General features: G+C 33.5%; 2 protein-coding genes across 2 annotated transcripts; both read right to left on the reverse strand.

Moving 5' to 3' along the window:
* Positions 1-7,066: 7,066 nt before the first annotated feature.
* Positions 7,067-10,696, reverse strand: LOC112030684 (uncharacterized). The gene is made up of 4 exons (XM_065771125.1): positions 10,204-10,696; positions 10,038-10,115; positions 8,438-8,595; positions 7,067-7,108 (listed from the first exon to the last, which is right to left on the reverse strand). The coding sequence occupies exons 1-4, from the start codon at positions 10,529-10,531 to the stop codon at positions 7,067-7,069; spliced, it is 606 nt and encodes a 201-aa protein (XP_065627197.1). The 5' UTR covers positions 10,532-10,696.
* Positions 10,697-12,580: 1,884 nt separating this feature from the next.
* On the reverse strand, positions 12,581-16,174 carry LOC112030619 (uncharacterized). Its single transcript, XM_024063294.2, has 2 exons — positions 15,809-16,174; positions 12,581-13,042 (listed from the first exon to the last, which is right to left on the reverse strand). The coding sequence occupies exons 1-2, from the start codon at positions 15,992-15,994 to the stop codon at positions 12,647-12,649; spliced, it is 582 nt and encodes a 193-aa protein (XP_023919062.1). The 5' UTR covers positions 15,995-16,174; the 3' UTR covers positions 12,581-12,646.
* Between the last annotated feature and the right edge of the window lie 1,016 nt (positions 16,175-17,190).

A 17,190-nucleotide genomic window follows, 5' to 3' on the forward strand; every position in this document is an offset into this window, starting at 1 on the left:
GGGTATTTTGTGATTTAATAAATAAATAAAATCATTAAAATGTGGAAAATTGTTAGACCTCGAAAGTGACGTGACAAAGTATTATAAGGTCAACTAATAATCAAACATCTTAAGTTTTTTCAGATCACTAATCACTAACTCGTTTGATGCACTGAATGTGATGCATTCAATAGTTAGCGATTAAATATTTTCAATGTTATAGTTAGTTAAAAATGAATGAAATTCAATATTTAGTTAAAAAATTTACTAAAATTAAAATGTAGAAAGTTTAAGAAAAATAATAATTGGGAAAATTATTTTATTGATCATAAATCCAAATCCAAATATAGGTATCCAAACAATAGAATTTCATATCCTTCATTGTACAAAATGGCTCAAACAAGGAATTTAAAAATTAATGGATTTTATAAGTTCCGTAGTCCTTTTGTATCGGATTTTACAATGAATTTGTAGAGGTGGGAACTTTAGTCCCAATAACCAAGCATAGATGGGAATTTTAACTAGTGAGATAAGTTATACAATGTTGGTAATTTTAATAAGTTTGATCCTCAGGTAAGCTTCCGAGGACAAAGTTCATATCTCTTATCTGTGTACACTTCGGGCATTAAAGTCTCTACCAAATTTTCTCATCCACATTAACAAGGGAGGTTATAGCTTAAATAGGGTTTCTTAATGTGTTTCAAATCAAGCAAATAGAGTGGTTGTATAACATTTTTATTGTCATTTTGGTCTTGCAAATAGAGGTTTTAGGGGATGTTTTGGTCAATTTTAGGTTTTATGGTAATTTCGGTCATTTTTTAAGTTTCAAGGTTATGTGGTCATTTTTTTTTGTCCTAGGGGTATTTTGGTTATTTTTAAGGCTTTATTATTATTTTGGTCATTTTTTAGGTTTTATGGACTCTTCCCCACCCACCCACCCCATACACAATACCCACAAGAAACTAATAAAGAAAAAAGGGGAAAAAAAAACAATAGCAGTGAAAATAGGGTTTTATCGTTTTGATACTTACCTTTAACAATATCAAAACGATTATGATCCTTTAAAGAAACCTTCAATTTTTTTTGGAAAGAAAGAAACCTTTACCAGAGAACGCAAGAGGAAGTGTAGAACGCAAGAGAGGAAGAAAAATTGGAGAACGCGAGAAAAAAAAACTGAGAGAGACAATTAGAATATATATTTTTTAGTTTATATACACTAACTTGCTTTGCCAGTAACCGGTTTCTACTAAAATTAAATTAACGGCTAAAATGATAACAACACCAAGTCAATGGTTCAGATATGGGTGGGTACCGTACCCTCAAAAAAAATAGGGAATACAGTAGAATGACCCATTATAATATATTCAACATCTTTCACAACAAATTTATAATTATTGAGTTGTAAGATTGTAATTGATTTTTATTTGGATTTGTCAATTCAATCCCCATCATTTACAACTTACCATTTATGATATTGTTAAAAAAAAATATATATATATATATATATCTCTATCATTTATAACTCATCATTATGATATTGTTAAAACAAAATTTAACTTGCATTATTACCAATCCATTTAAAAAAACTTTTTATGAAAAAAAAAATTTTTAATTATTTTTTATATTTTCTATAAAAATTGTGTCAATTTTTTTTAAAAAAATGGACGAGTAGCACGATCCTTTCTACAAAAGTGAAGTCTGGAGCCACTACTCTGCACTGTGTGCAACTGAAGTCGTAGTCTTAAATCCTCCATCGCTTTTGGACATTACTCTCGAAACTCCAACAGCAATTAATGGTGGTGTGGGTTACAGGTACACTAAGGCCTGTTAACCAATGTGGCCTTTTTGGGCTTAACACAGCGCACAAACATTAAGGTATACACTAATTACACAATAATGGGACCCCTTAGGGGTAAAAGTTGCTTCATAGATTCCTTTTGCCTCAAAATCATGCGATACCATATGCAATGGAATAAAGTTCTGTACTTTAATTGGTTGAAAAAAATTTACACTCATCTCACTAATAAGTTTGTGGATATTTTTTTCTTAAAAAAAAAAAATTTGTGGATATTTAAAAAGTATTCGGTATATGTGCTTAAAAATAAAAAAAATGTGTTTAAAAATATGTGTAAAAATACGTATAGGTGAAAAAGTGGGTGAAAATAAGTATAATATTGTTTAAAAACTGAAAACATATGTTTAAGTGAGTGTACCAAATGAGACCTAATTTACTATATAGTGTTGCTTTTCCTTTTCATATTCTAAATTTCTAATTGCATTAAACTGTTAAGCAAAGTTTTACTGTTTACAGAAGCATGTTTCTTGGTTACCGTTACCAAGTGATTAATGTGTGGAATTTGAGATCAAGTGATAACAATTCAAATTTCAATTAAATCGCTCAAAAAAAAAAAAAAAAAAAAAGGACAAAGCATTAAAGATTAGGCCCCGTTTAGTTTGCCATTTTAAACAACATAAAAAAAAAAAAAAAAAAAAAGGACAAAGCATTAAAGATTAAGGCCCCGTTTGGTTTGCCATTTTAAACAACATTTTTTAGTTTTTAAACAGCATTTCACGCATTTCAACACACTTTTTCACCCACACGTATTTCAAAAAACAATAAACAACAATTTTCAAACTACTCTACCAAACACCCCCTAAAAAGCTTTAGAAGATGCTACAGAAGCTTTTGTGTTATTGTATTAAATTATCATTGGGAAAATGAAAATCCAGACTTTGTAAAAAGATCGTTGTCTCACTCTAACATTTCTTAGTAAAAAAATGCTTTTAGTGGGACTGTAGAAAAGAATATATCGGTTACTAGCTAGATGATATAAACAATAGAAGAATCAGAAGCAGTGAGCAGTGTGCACCAACTTGACCTATTTGAATTTTAAATGAGCTTATGCAACTCATAACTCATAAGTTGAATTTGTTTAACAGTTTTGAATGTTACTACAAATTAAAGAACCACAAAAGCCTCTTTTATTTTTTAATACCTTTTTCCAAAATGATTAAATATATTGTAAGTTTGTAACAATTTTCTAGCAATCCAATGACATCAGAAGGGAATATTGCCAGCTCCAAGGGAAAACCAATACTTCTACGAAAGTTCGACTGGGATATTTTGTTATACAAATATAAACTTGCGATTTTTCTAAAATATATATATAATAATACGACACCATGTTCTGCATGTTAAATTAATGTAGGACAAAATTGTAATGAACTTGTCCACGTAGAAGTGTTTGCTCGCTCTTGCGGATGAGGATTTTTATTTTTTTGGCGGGGTAGATAGGTGATGCAAGATCACTCAGAAAAACTTAGACTAAAGGTTATCATTGATGGGGGAGGAAAATGAAGAAGTTGGGTATACAAGTATTAGTGAAAGTCCCATATATATATATATATATATATATATACAGAAATTGAGGAATTAACATAAAAATCCATATTGGTTCATTTGTGGGGGAAAATGCTTCCTATAGAGAATGGTATAGTGGCAAAAAAAAGGCTACACACAAAAAGAAAAAGGTTGGAATTGAAAAAAAGAATACATTGATGAGAAAGTCATGGTGCTCCCTAGGGTTCTATTAGTTGTAATTTTCTAGGAAATTTCTTCTATAGCTATTGATTTATTAGAGTAAGCCAATGTGTTGAACTATCAGTTTTTGCTTATGAGAGGATAGTTAGTGGAATTTTTATAAATTGTAAACAAATTTTATTGCAAACCTCTCTATTACCTATATTACAACTATCATGTCCTACCTCTCAAATTTTATTATCTCACTACAAAAAATTAGGGTTATAGCAGCATTTTTAAATCACAGCTATAGCCCTAAAAACCGTATGTACACTTCCTAATATATGCACACTCTGTATATATAATATTCACACTTTCATACTAAGTATTCACTTTGTTAAATAATATTAATATTTAACATATGATGTATATATACAAACAATATACAAAATGAGTGTGAGACAATACAAACCTTTTAGATGCATCACTTGGTCTCTCCTCCCCACCTTGGGTCCTTTTTTTCCCTTCAAATCAAAACATGAATACATAAAGAGGAGAACAACCACATCAGAGAAGGGAGATTGTATGACAATTAATGCACTCCAAATCCCAACTGTCTCTTAACATCTTCATTCTATCGGTGTAAAATCTATATGGTACTTGATAGTCCTGATTATATACTCATCCATAGAGAAGACAGTGGACGTACCCTCAATCTTCATCCATCTCATGGTAGCTGCCAGACGAAGATGAGGCCATTCACCCCACAATTAATGACGAAGCGTTATATGACAATAATGAGCTTTCATGCCGTTGGAAGCTCATCTTATCATTAACACCCCATAGGGGTGTTACAGATACCACATTGAAGCCACCATTAAAGCACCACCAACGGCTAGAAGGAAGGAACAAGCGCATATATATAGTAGCACCTTGACCTAAGAAGGTACTGACACTCTAGCTATCATACTCTAGTACTGAATCTTCTTTTCTCTTCTAGCCATTTTGACTTTATCATCGGAAGCTTTGTGCCAGGCATCACATCGGTGACCCACGCTTCTTCCATTTCCCATTTACTCCTTCAGGATCTTGTTGGCTGTGGACGACTTCTCTCTGGACGATCATTATGATTGACGATTTCAACATCATCAGTACTTTTTAGATACATACTTTGTTGAAGCATTTTTATCTTTTGGCGGATGAAAGACACTTGAACTGGCTAATCATTATTGTTGTGTATCAATATACTTTTATAATATAGTAGTGTTCTAGTCTTTGGTCATATTTTTCCATTTCAAGTCAATGAGATTAATCCTAAAAATCGATAGTGTGATGGATGTAACTTGGGACTTTTAGATTTATGATTTGTCCTTCAAGTCCATTGATCTCATCACATAGGCGTCTCTGAAGGGATGTGTATAAATTATACTTGGTTAAGAAAAAAATCACTTTGAAGATAGAATTGTAAATCCTCCTAAAGTCTTTAGAAGGGGTTTCATAAACTTAAGGTCCCTTATGTGTGTGAAGACTAGTAAGTGCAGTTCTAATACATCTCCCTCCCCTACAAGTAAATGAAGCGCAGAGAGTACTTAATTTTTAATACTATCTACAAGAAGTAGAGGAAGCCCTCGTGAATCGTGATAGATCATTGTGCTTGAGCCTCATTAATTTCCTCGATTGTTGCTTATAGCTGAGAAACTGCCCTGGCTTGAGCTGTCGGAAAATTACTTGTTTGTTTATATTAGTTTTTTTTTTTTTTTTAATGAATAAAAAAAAAATACACATAATTTTCATTGTCGGGATTTGCAGTCTCCCATGAATAATGGACAAAACATGGGCCGGTCCCATCTCTCTCCACAGACAGAAGAGGGGAAAATAGATGGGGAAATTCCCAAAAGAAGGCCCAAGAGGCCACACCATGCGCTAGATCGTTAGCATATAAATCCAGGAACAAAAACAAACTACCAGTCTACCAGACAACAAAATTGGACAAAATGTCAGCAACCCAAACCCAAAGCTTGAATAGCAAGCAGCGGCTGCTAAGGCCTCTCCCTAGCCTATTGGTTTAGGTGAAAGTCTGGTATCACTTTTACAAATTTAATTTTCTCAATTACACTGGTAGTAGGGATAGGGCCTAATTGTACTTTCATATTCTATTATTATTGAGTGATTGATGAGACTGTGGATCTAAATGTTATGAAATGAAATGCATGAGTTTTTTGGTTTGATAGATTTTTAATTTATGTATTCCGCTTTATGATAATTGCTCTATATTTTTAAGGTAAAACATTAATCAGTTTTTAGTATAAGTGGAGTTTGAATTCCATATTTCTTATTCTATAATAATAGAGTTTACTATTTAAGTTAACTAGAACTCACCATTATATGCATGAATTAATTATTTAAAAAATTGTAATTTTTTCCCTAAACTTCAAAATTTCTAAATGGAGCAGATCATTTAAAGTGGGAAGATTGAGTCATTGTCTAAGGGGATATATTTTATTTTATTTTATTTTTGGTAGAAGAATGGGATATATTTTACTTAGAAATTAAGGCTGTGTTTGTTTCAGTGTAAAATATTTTCCGGGTGTAAAATATTTTCAGGTGAAAATATTTTCGAGAAAGAAAAATATTTTCTAGTGTTTAGTTGCATTTTTAAAATTATATTAGAAAACAATTTTCAGTGTTTGGTAATATTTTGAAAATTCTATTTCCCTACACATTTTTCACACTTTCTCAACCATTTTCTCAGCTTCCAAACAAATTTTATATCAGAAAATCCACCACCACCCACACACCAGCACTCACAGAAAATCCACCACTATCCACACGACCGAATCAAGTAGATTGGCGATGATCCAGGTAAGGGTTTGGAGTGGCGAACCATGAGAATCGAGCTTCTTGACGGCCCTGATTTCGAAACCGATTTGTCGAGCAAGAGCGACGAGGGTGTCGGGTTGGAGATTTGGATTGTGAAGATCAGAGGATCGCGGGGGTACACTCCTTGTCCGGTTGGATTTTGAGAGTGGGAACTCGTTGACGGAACTCGGACTCGCGTGGTGGTGTTCGGTGGATTTTGATTCAAAAGGGAGAGGGAGATCGAGAAAGCGAGAGATCAATGGCGCGATCTCGTCGCTGCATCTGGGGTTGAGGCGCGATAGCTCACTCTCCCTACTCTCTCTTCTTTCTCTCTCTCTTTCTCTCTTTGTGCGTCTGGTCCTTCTTTCTCTCTCTCTTTCTCTCTTTCCGGAAGTGATTTGAAGGTAAAATAAAAACGGAAATGCTTTTAAGCCCATGAGTCTTATTTTACGGTCAACGCAGAAAACCATTTCAATTTGACCCAATTTTCGGTAACTACCAAACACACACTTTTACGGAAAAACATTTTCGGAAGTAGTTTGAAGCCAAAACAAATGCACCCTAGAACTACAAACAAATGTCAATTTACTATGGGCCCATCGAGCTTGGATGTGATGTTAAGGCCTCAATATGTGGCTATCAGCCCGCAAAAGTGGAATGGGCCCTGGCAGATGTATCATTCCAGCCCTTATTCTTATTCGTTCCCTTTCAAAGTTCAAACTTTATATACGCTNATGGTATACGATCTTCCTGTATTGATTAAAATTCAACAATTAAAATCTAACTCATCATATCAAATCAATCTATTAAAAAGCTGGCATGTAAACAAGGACTTGGAGGTTTTCTCCAATATTCCCACCACCCAAACACATATATACACATGTATGTACGCCTCTATGTGTGTGTTTGTGAGCATGTGACTGCACATGTTTGCTAATGTCTGGACATAACAAATGCTATTCTTTTCTTTTTTTGGATAGGTATAACAAACACCATACTGCTAATGTTGCATCTGCATCTGATCTGGAAGATTATTGGTAAATTACACAAGTAAATATAATAAGGGTTAGGAATTTCTGGATGCTTACTTAATATTTCAGAAGCTTGTTGATATGTTGCAAGTATTCAGAGGTGTTAGAACAAATTTGGACACTGATACTTGTTGTTCCAGGTTAGAGGAGTTAAAATATCATGCAAGACATGTTACGGACTTATGTGACCATAACTAGAGTTGTCACTTCATTTATTATCACTCATGATGCACCACTGTTCATGCTGCTTATGCAATAGCCAGCATATCATGATTTGGTTATCAAAGACATTTCTCTACTGTTGCCAATGAGTTATGGCTCAACTGGCACTTCTCCAATAATAATGGGATGAAGGGTAAGGTCATGGTTTCAAGATCCATATCCTCTAATGAATGTGAATGAATATATATCAAACAAAAAATCAAATAATGATCTAGCTAAGGAATATCACTTAGCTGGCATTTATGCAACTATATGTACCATGTTCTGTACAATTGTATCAAACATAATATGAATATAACAACCATCACACTATTCATATGAAGAAAATTCCAAGCAAAATAAGTATTAGTGACTACAAATACTGTACAATGATGTCATCTTAGGCATGAAACCCCAGCTGTTGCATTGTGCAGTGTTGCAGTTGATAAGCATGCTTCATAGTTGTATCAGACAATATATGAATATAACAACCATCACAAGATGCTATCCATATGAAGAAAAGGTCAAGCAATATAAATGTTAGTGGCTATAAGTGTTTTTTCATAAATTTATAAAAAAACAAAAAACAAAAAAAAAAAAAAAAAAAAAAAAAAAAAAAAACAAAAAAACAAAAAACAAAAAAAAAAAAAAACAAAAAAAAAAACAAAAAAAAAAAAAACAAAAAAAAAAAAAAAAAAAAAAAAAAAAAAACAAAACAAAACAAAAAAACAAAACAAAAAAAAAAACAAAACAAAAAAAAACAAAAAAACAAAAAACAAAAACAAAAAACAAAATAAGCAAGAAAAATCATTTCAGCAAACTTTAAATCAAGTTAAAGGAGACCAACCAGTTCAGTAAAACCTTGTACTGACTCTCTATGAGAGTGGCCATTTTCCAGTATCAGCCATTGTCCAGACAAAGTACCTTTAACATAATAAAAGTAGCGAATGGTAGCCCCCTTGTAAGATGGTGGTATAATGTCTGGCAGCACAGTTCGCACCACATCTGCAGGTAGCATTGCAATGTTTGACAGAATCAATTGGCTTGAATCAAAATGATAGAATAGGAAACTTTAGACAGAGTTTGACATAACAATATTGACACCATATAAATAATTCACATCACTCAAAATATTGACCATCAAAACAACACACTGCAACTTTTTACGAAAATCAACCAATTACAAGCTTGGATTCATATAGACTCAGCCAAAGAATTTTGAGTTTGGAGCTCCATGGAAACCCAAGATTATCGACATAGAGCACCGACCTCCAATTTGGATTAAAGGATTAACTCTTCTTCTATACCCTATAGTTCTACTTGGGTGTCATCAAAGCAGAATCTCTGCTTGTTCTTCTTTTGCGTTGACAAATTATTACCCTTCTCTATAAACCAACTAGCTATACAAGTGACATAACAATGTCTAAAGAGAGATTCAAATGAATGAATATTTGATTCAACCAAAAGAGAGAGACAAAGCAGATATAGCAGTAAACAAAAAGCAATACAAGCAGATATAACATCGAGAAGTGCTACTACGCCCACAACATTTTCACAACACTTTCACAACATATGTTAGGTGATAAGTTGTTATTGGTTATAATTTTGAATCCACCACTTAAATTACTTTTTTGCCCACCCATAACAGCCAATAACAGCATGCCACTTAAGATTTCTTGTGAAAATCTCATGGACATGGCATTTATCTATAACATCACCTAAATTGATGCTACTTCTATAGCAACAAACAAAGAAACTAACAGCTAATATAGCTGCAAAACAAACATTTCAGAAAACAATGTTCAAAATTCACTGTACCTACAAGAACAAATGTTCTTTGAAAAAAAAAAAAAATCCTCTTTCCTATTTAGAAAAAGGGGAAATTGTGCTACATTTCTAATAATCACCTATAAAAGCACTTATTAAAAGCAATACACGTGACCGACCCTGGTTAGTCTATTGAGGATCCATAGCGAACTGCCGAAATTTTCAGACTAATAAGATTTGGTTGTTGTTGCTGTTGTTATGGTAAAACTAAAAACACTCAGTGGTCCAAGCCTTAGTGTATTTCACAGTGCAATAAATTAATTTGTTATACAAAAACACAAGTTCATGAATTCAACAAAAACAAATTAAATCACTGAATTTAAAAAAAAAAAAAAAATTACTCAAATTGAAAATTCGAATGCAAAATCGCAAGCAAAACAGCATATAACACATACAAATGTTCTTCGATGGAACTCGGTGCTATTCATTCTTTAACAATTTTGATACATTTCAACATTTAGCTATGGATTCTCCCTCTTTAAGAAAAGGAGAATCCATAGCTAAATGTCGAGACTTGGTTGTTGTTGCTGTTGTTACAGTAAAACTAAAAACTCTAAGTTATCCAAACCTTTTAAGTTCATGAATTCAAAATCGCGAGAAAAACAGCACAAAACACATACATGATTTAGTGGCGCCGGCGGAAACAATCTGATTGGAAACCATCGAAGGCACCGCGCATTCCACAAACACAAATTCACCTATTATAAAAAAAATCAACACTCGCATTTCAGCTTTGAGAAAATGACAAAAACGAAGAAATTGAAGAAGAAGGTGAGAGAGAGAGACCTCGTCGTTGTTTGGATCCAGGTAAGGGTTTGTGAGTGGCGAACCACTGAGAATCGAGCTTCTCGACGGCTCTGATTTCGAAACCGATTCGGTCGAGCAAGAGCGACGAGGCGGTGTCCGGGTTGGAGATCTGGATTGTGACGATCAGAGGATCGCCGGGGCGGTACACGTCCTTGTCCGGTTGGATTTTGAGAGTGGGAACTCGTTGACGGAACTCGGACTCGGCGGTGGTGGTGTTCGGTGGAATTCGGTTGTTGGCGGTGGTGGTGGAATTGGAAGAAGCTCCTCCGCCGCTTCCGCCGAAGAAGGGAAAACGAGGTGGCAGCATTGTAATGCGACGTCGTGTTTGGTGTGTGTAAAAAAAGCACTGAGCTGAATACAGTTTGATTCGTCTCTCTCTCTCTCTCTCTCTCTCCCTTTGGCCTCGTGTTCTTCGTTCGGTGAGATCTGATCTGTCTATTCGGTTCGTTTTATTGGTTTGTTATTTTTTGGGGTCAATCTTTGGTGCGAGAGTGCAACGGTAACGCACACCTTTTTTTTTCTTTTTTTTTTTTAAAGAAAGATACATTTGACATTTTTTTTTGGGTAGAGATGTTTGTTGACAATTGGGATTCCTTAGCAATAAATTTAGGAAAAGGATAATAATCTAATTATAATCATAATTTATAACATAAACGATTTATAACAAAAAGTTTGTGAAAAGAAAAATTATATTTTCTTAGAAAATATAGGACTTAGTGGATCCATAGAGGTTTTTATTTTTTATTTTTTAGTCTCATTCATTAGTATAAATATTATTTAAAATAATATATTTTGACTTTTACTTTTATAATTCAATAATTGGAGATGGAGAAACTTAAATTATGGATGATTGTATAAATTAAAATATAATTTTAATTTCATTTGCAATGACACTAAAATAGTTGTAAGGTCATAAAAATAAATAAATAGTTGTAGGAGAGTGGTCCTTTGATTGTGTTCTACGGACCACGAACTATGAGTCCACTAAGAAGACAACGTAATTTGAGAGGCCGAGCTCGACCAATATCCTCTGCAAGAATGGACCTAGACTTAATCGAGGGACCAAGGACCCACCCCAGGAAGGAAACTTTTTCTCCACCTATGGATGCTGATGAAATATAGTCGATTAGATAGTATCAACTGAGGGTGCCCTACCAATGACATAATTGAGGAGAACCTAGAGCCCATGAAAGGTGTCCGAGTAGTCTGAGGAACTCATGGAGGTAGCTCCTAAATCAAGCAATAGCAAACTCCGCATTAATTAGATATTTTCACCTGACACAACTGCATTTCTTACTGAATTAGTTGATCTTCATCATCAAAATGAGAGAAGGAGACACCTAATGGGACAAATATCCCTTGACTCTCATCATAATAATCCACCACTAAGAAGAAGGCTTAGGGTTATAAATAGAGGCTCCATGCATACATAGAGGGACACAGAAAGTTAGAAAGAGAAAAGAGTTGAGAGAATTTGTATTTGCTTTTGGATGCATGTAACCTTGACAAGAATAGAGCTTCTTAGTTTATCAATATTAAACCCATATTATTCAATTTTTACTTTTGTTCAAATCTCCCATTGTGGATTATCTATCTCTCGTTCATTATAAATTAGTTGTGACAATCAAGTGTTGACTTAGAGCTTAGACTTTAGTTAATTTTTTACCGCACAATAGTTATAAGAATATATGATTGTATAATTCAAAATTAGCTTGAGAAAAGATGAGCGTAACTTAAAATAAAAAAATAAAAATAAAAATTGTATTCCTACTTCGATAAAAGATACAAATAAACAAGTTAAAAAAAAAAATTTACCCAATTACAATTTTTTTTTTCTTGTCATTCTCTTTTTCTAAAACATAGGAAGTCTAAAGAAAGAAAATAATTTTACTCCTATCTTTTAGTTTAAAAAATAATAATTGTAAACATCACTTCTTTTCATATTTCATTCCTTTCTAATTTATTATTTTAATTTTTTTTTATAAATTCCTAATATCCTAGACCTATTTTATTGAAATGGAAAACTAGCTTAATTCCAATTAGTTAAAAGTATTGTAAGACTCACAATCAGTAGATAATTTAATTAAAAAAAAAAACTAACTTTTGATCAGCTGTCAAACGCAAAAAGACTAACAATTTGAGATAGAGAAATTTTTTTATTTTATAATTTTATAGTTTGGGACGAGGAAGATTTGAATTCTGAATGTCTCCATTCGAAATCCTAAGGGGTACTAACTAGTTGAGTTACAGACTTTTGACAAAAATTATTGAAATATTGGAAGAAACTAAAAACTTGTTGATGTGCAAATATATCAGCTGGAAAATGGAAAACAATTGCTAGTGAGACAGTTTATACTGGAAGATGGAAAATATAGTACTGGAAAATATAGTACTGGTAGCAGTCTAATACTAAAAAAAGCTTTCAAACAAATATAATCCCATTTTCCTTAATGGTATCAATGACAATCCCAAGTTTACCCTCAATTCTCTCATCCTTTCTAGGCTCATAAGACATTGCAAATACATCAGCTTCCTTGGACCTCTCTGCAATTAGTTGCCCTACAACTCGACAGGCATTGTGATCAGTGAGTGATGGTAATGAATACCTCAGATCCTTTGAATTTGTAGTAGCAACAGATATAACTTTGCTGGTACCCCGGTGCATTACTTTGGCATGGATAAATCGTTTTGAAAAGAAAACATTTAGTAAAAACGGCCTCATGAACATATCTGTCCTTTGCTTCCATGATTTCCTATTAGGCCTTTTAGCAAGCTCACCTCGAGATCTCCGGGTCCAGGCAGCTTGAATGAAAGAATCCTAAAAAAACACATGTGAGGGAGCTGATTTCCTTAAATTTAAAGAAATATTAATGAGTTAACCTGAACAGGGTATACAAATTATTTAAAGAAGAATGTATTTATTATTTTATCAACCATTACTTTTTGTAATCCAAATGAACAGTGAAACTGACCATAATAACCACTGTTTTAAAAACCGGACCGGACCGGCCGGTCCGACCGGTTCAACCGGGAACCGGATGCCAATTCGGTCCGGTTAAAAGTCCCATAACCGGTCAACAACCGGAAAACCGGCCAAAAACCGGTCAAAAACCGGGGTTGAACCGGAAATTGGAAAAAAAACGGTTTGATGTCCGGTTCGGTTTTTAAAACCATGATAATAACCAACCTCAAGAAAGAATGACTAATTGGGTGCACATTTCACTTGGGAAAAAAGTTTAATCCTCAGTCTTGCAGGCTATAGGCATTAGAAATCATAACTCAAGCAACAGATATGAGAGGTCAACTCGGTAAAAATAAACAGGAAGGTATTACCCAATATATTTGGGAACAACAAAAGTACCAACAAAACAACCTTATTCCAACTTATCAAAAAAAAAAAAAACCTTATTCCACTAAGCAAGCGAATTAAGCTTCTCTACATGAAAGAGAAATATGCAGTGGCCTATTCAGAATGAAATTTGTAAGATAAAAAGGTGAAGGCAGACACAAAAAGGCCACTTCAAAAAAATTTTATTATTCAATCTACAGAATGGCTCTCCCTAAAAAAATTTCCATAAAATAAATGAGCTCCTCTTTAGTGGGGTTACTTCAGCATTAAAATTACTTGCAGCTTTTTCTCCATATGCACAGTAGTAACTACTAAGTATAGACACTTATCAAAAAAATAGTAAGTATAGACATCATAACAACAGTGTTGGAATGTTGTTCTCTATTTGCAACGCACCTAACCCTTGATACACTCATATAACCATGCCAACTCATCTAGTTTGATCATTCAATTGGTAGTCTTCTCAAATGAGGGTTAAAAGAGAAGATCAAACCAAGGAAAATTGAATGTCATCCTCATGAGCAGGTGCCATATTCAAAGAGTGGTTATAATTGCTGAAATGCAATGTGCTGCATTTTGAATAACAGAATGATTACCAATAATTATATTTTTTTTATAACTAAGAAAATGAATCTGCCCATGTCTTGTCTCAAGCCTTAAATGAGGACGGTTGCAGTAGGTTGATGTGATTAGGTAAAGATTCTACTTAATTAAGTCACTTCCAAGGTATGGCATATGAATACTAGTGGAGGCTGATATATTTGATTAGGTGAGCTTCAGTGCCCAACAACTCTCCCTCCTTGTACCCTAACTCTGAACCTTACCTTAATTATGATGACTTAAGACTCCTGCCTACAGGATCAAGTTGCCTTTCAGACCTAAACAGAATAGCAACACCTTCTCTATGCCCTAGACCTAGGGGTTTGTGGTCAATTCCTAAGCGCATGTGTAGAATGGATTCACTCTAGGTTGTTTCAACTCAATTGCGAGGTTTCAGGCACACGATTGTCTTTATGTTTAATCTCTTCATCCTATCCAAAACATAATCATAAAGTGAAATTCGTTTGACATCTACTTTGGCTTCTCCTACTTAGCATAACATTTATATGTCATATAGCACAAAGTTTCCATGGACGCATAAAACCAAAAATGGTGCTAGAATGTAGAAGTTCCATTCATAATTTATTTTCCAATAGGACAGTTCATTTTTTCATAAATGAATGCATTCTTCTAAGATAGCCTTTATGGCTAGTAGTTTAATATGCTAAATTGGCCTGAATCAAGATATAGATCTTTAAACCGTTGCTGTAATATTCAAGTAGAACATAGCCAATGACTCAATGAAACTTCTTCCTTCCATAAGAATGGGTGGCTGGTAAGGTTGTGGGTTCAAAACCCTGATGGTACATGTGTAACTTACCAATAAAAAAACAGTTTCCAACCAAGTTGACAGCCACATTTCTAATTAATTGAACCACAAATGAATTTAGAATTGTTGAGACTTGAGACTATGTAATAACTAATTACGCACAGAACCAACTGGGTAAGTCCACTCCCCATTAAAATGTATGTTTCAGATCAATCACCTTTCTTTTCAAGACACTACATTCATTGTCTCAAGAATTTCAACAAACACAATAGTCACATCAGACTCTGCTCTAAAATCAAATTAATTTTTATAGCAGAGAATCAAATTGGATCATATAGTTAATAATAATCACTTTAAATGCAACCCTCTAAACCGGTTTTGTGGGCTCTCCACTCGACTACTACAAAGCTTAAAAACTACTAATTTAGCTGAAAAGGTTTTTTTTTTTTTTTCTTCTTCTTCCATAATTCCATTAGGAATTGGTTTTGCTTATTAAATCCACAAAATGGGTTTCTGCTAAAAATTATTAAGTCCACTTGCATACATACCCTACACCACAAACCAAGATTTACCACCTGGGTTTTTAACTAACATTCTAGCAAAAAAAAAAAAAGGGGTGATTATCCAAACCTTAAAACTACTAATGATGCTGAAAAAGTCAATATTTTTCCCTTCAATTAGGAACTGGATTTGTTTGTTAAATCCACAAACTGGGTTTTCAGCTGAAAAATGATTTAAGTCCACTTACATACCATACCCAACATCACAAACCAAGATTTACCAACTGGGTTTTCAACTACTTCTACAATTCTATCAAAATCAACCAAAACAGAGGGGCAAGTGAGAGAGTAGCTGAAATTGCATACCTTTTTGAGTGTGGGGATTGGTGGGCTTGTGTTGGAAAAAGAGCCAAAGATACAAAGCTTGGGAAAGGAAGATGCCCAAGAAAGCGAGGTGGGTTTCACTGCGCGACTTGGAAGCAACTCTGAGGGAAGAAGAAAAGGCGCTGATGATGATGAGGACGGTGTGGAAAACATGCATGCTGATGCCATGTTAATGCTCTGTAGATGTCTGAGTACAAAGAATATCACAGCAGGATCCTTTTCTTCTGGGTCGTCGTCCTCTTCCACACTATCTACAGTCAAAATACCACACTTCACAGTCTACGGCGATGGTGGGCTTTGGGGAGACACTTTTTAGGTTGGGCAAAAATCTCATATTTGTTTGAGAATATGTGAGAAAATGATTATGAAATAAGGTAGAATGGTATAATAAACGTGGTTGGGTGTCCTTTGGCCACGTAAACAAGCATAAAATATTTTTATAATAAATACAATTTTTTTAGAAGAAATATTTAGATGTGAAATTATATTAACATAGATAAATGTTTTTTTTTTATAAATAAATACGTAATGGTTTTGTTAAAAGTAATGAAAATTATATATGATTATAAAGCTTTTAAAACCATAACCTTTTTTTTTTTTTTTGGTAGTTTGTTTAGGTTCATTTCTTTTTCTTCCTCTAAAAAAAGGATAATTTATTTTTTCTTTGAATTTGACTAAAATTTGACATGAAAATTTTTCACAATAAATAATAGGTGGAAAATTGTTACCCACATATTATTTGTTATGAAATTGTTGTGAAAAATATTGTGGATGTAACATTTCATATATATATATATATATATTTAGCAATCCACAATATTTTCGAATGGCAAACCGAATTTCCTAGTAGTGATCTCCTAAGTCAAGATTAGCATTTTTTGATCCCATGAACAACTCTATTCCCATTTAGCCTCTCTTATGAATAATATATGGATTTCCTTATAGTGACGCTGTATCTAAGCATTACCTCATCTTAAAAATTGCTAGTGCCTCTGAAATCTTGTATTGGCAGACACCATAAGCAATAAAAATATTTTGTGGTTCAACTGTACAGAAACTTAACACCTTTTTCATGCCTGCAAAGTCAGCTCTACGCATTAACTCAATTTATTTTGGGAGTATAAGGTGGCAATTTGACATATTTTAAATTTATTTTATGTGAAAATTATTAGTTTCTTCTAATATCCCAATGGTGATCCTCTGGAAACTTCTTTACAAAGACATCAATTTAATATTTATTTGATTTTAACAATTTTAGGCTCAATTGAATTGATTTCTTTTTACTAATATCATAATGATCACTCCAAAATCATGAAATATTAATCATGTTATTGGCATGTTATATGCATTTCATTCAAAATATG

This window comes from Quercus suber, unplaced genomic scaffold (assembly GCF_002906115.3).
Source record: "Quercus suber isolate HL8 unplaced genomic scaffold, Cork oak 2.0 scaffold_39, whole genome shotgun sequence".
Lineage (NCBI taxonomy): Eukaryota > Viridiplantae > Streptophyta > Magnoliopsida > Fagales > Fagaceae > Quercus > Quercus suber.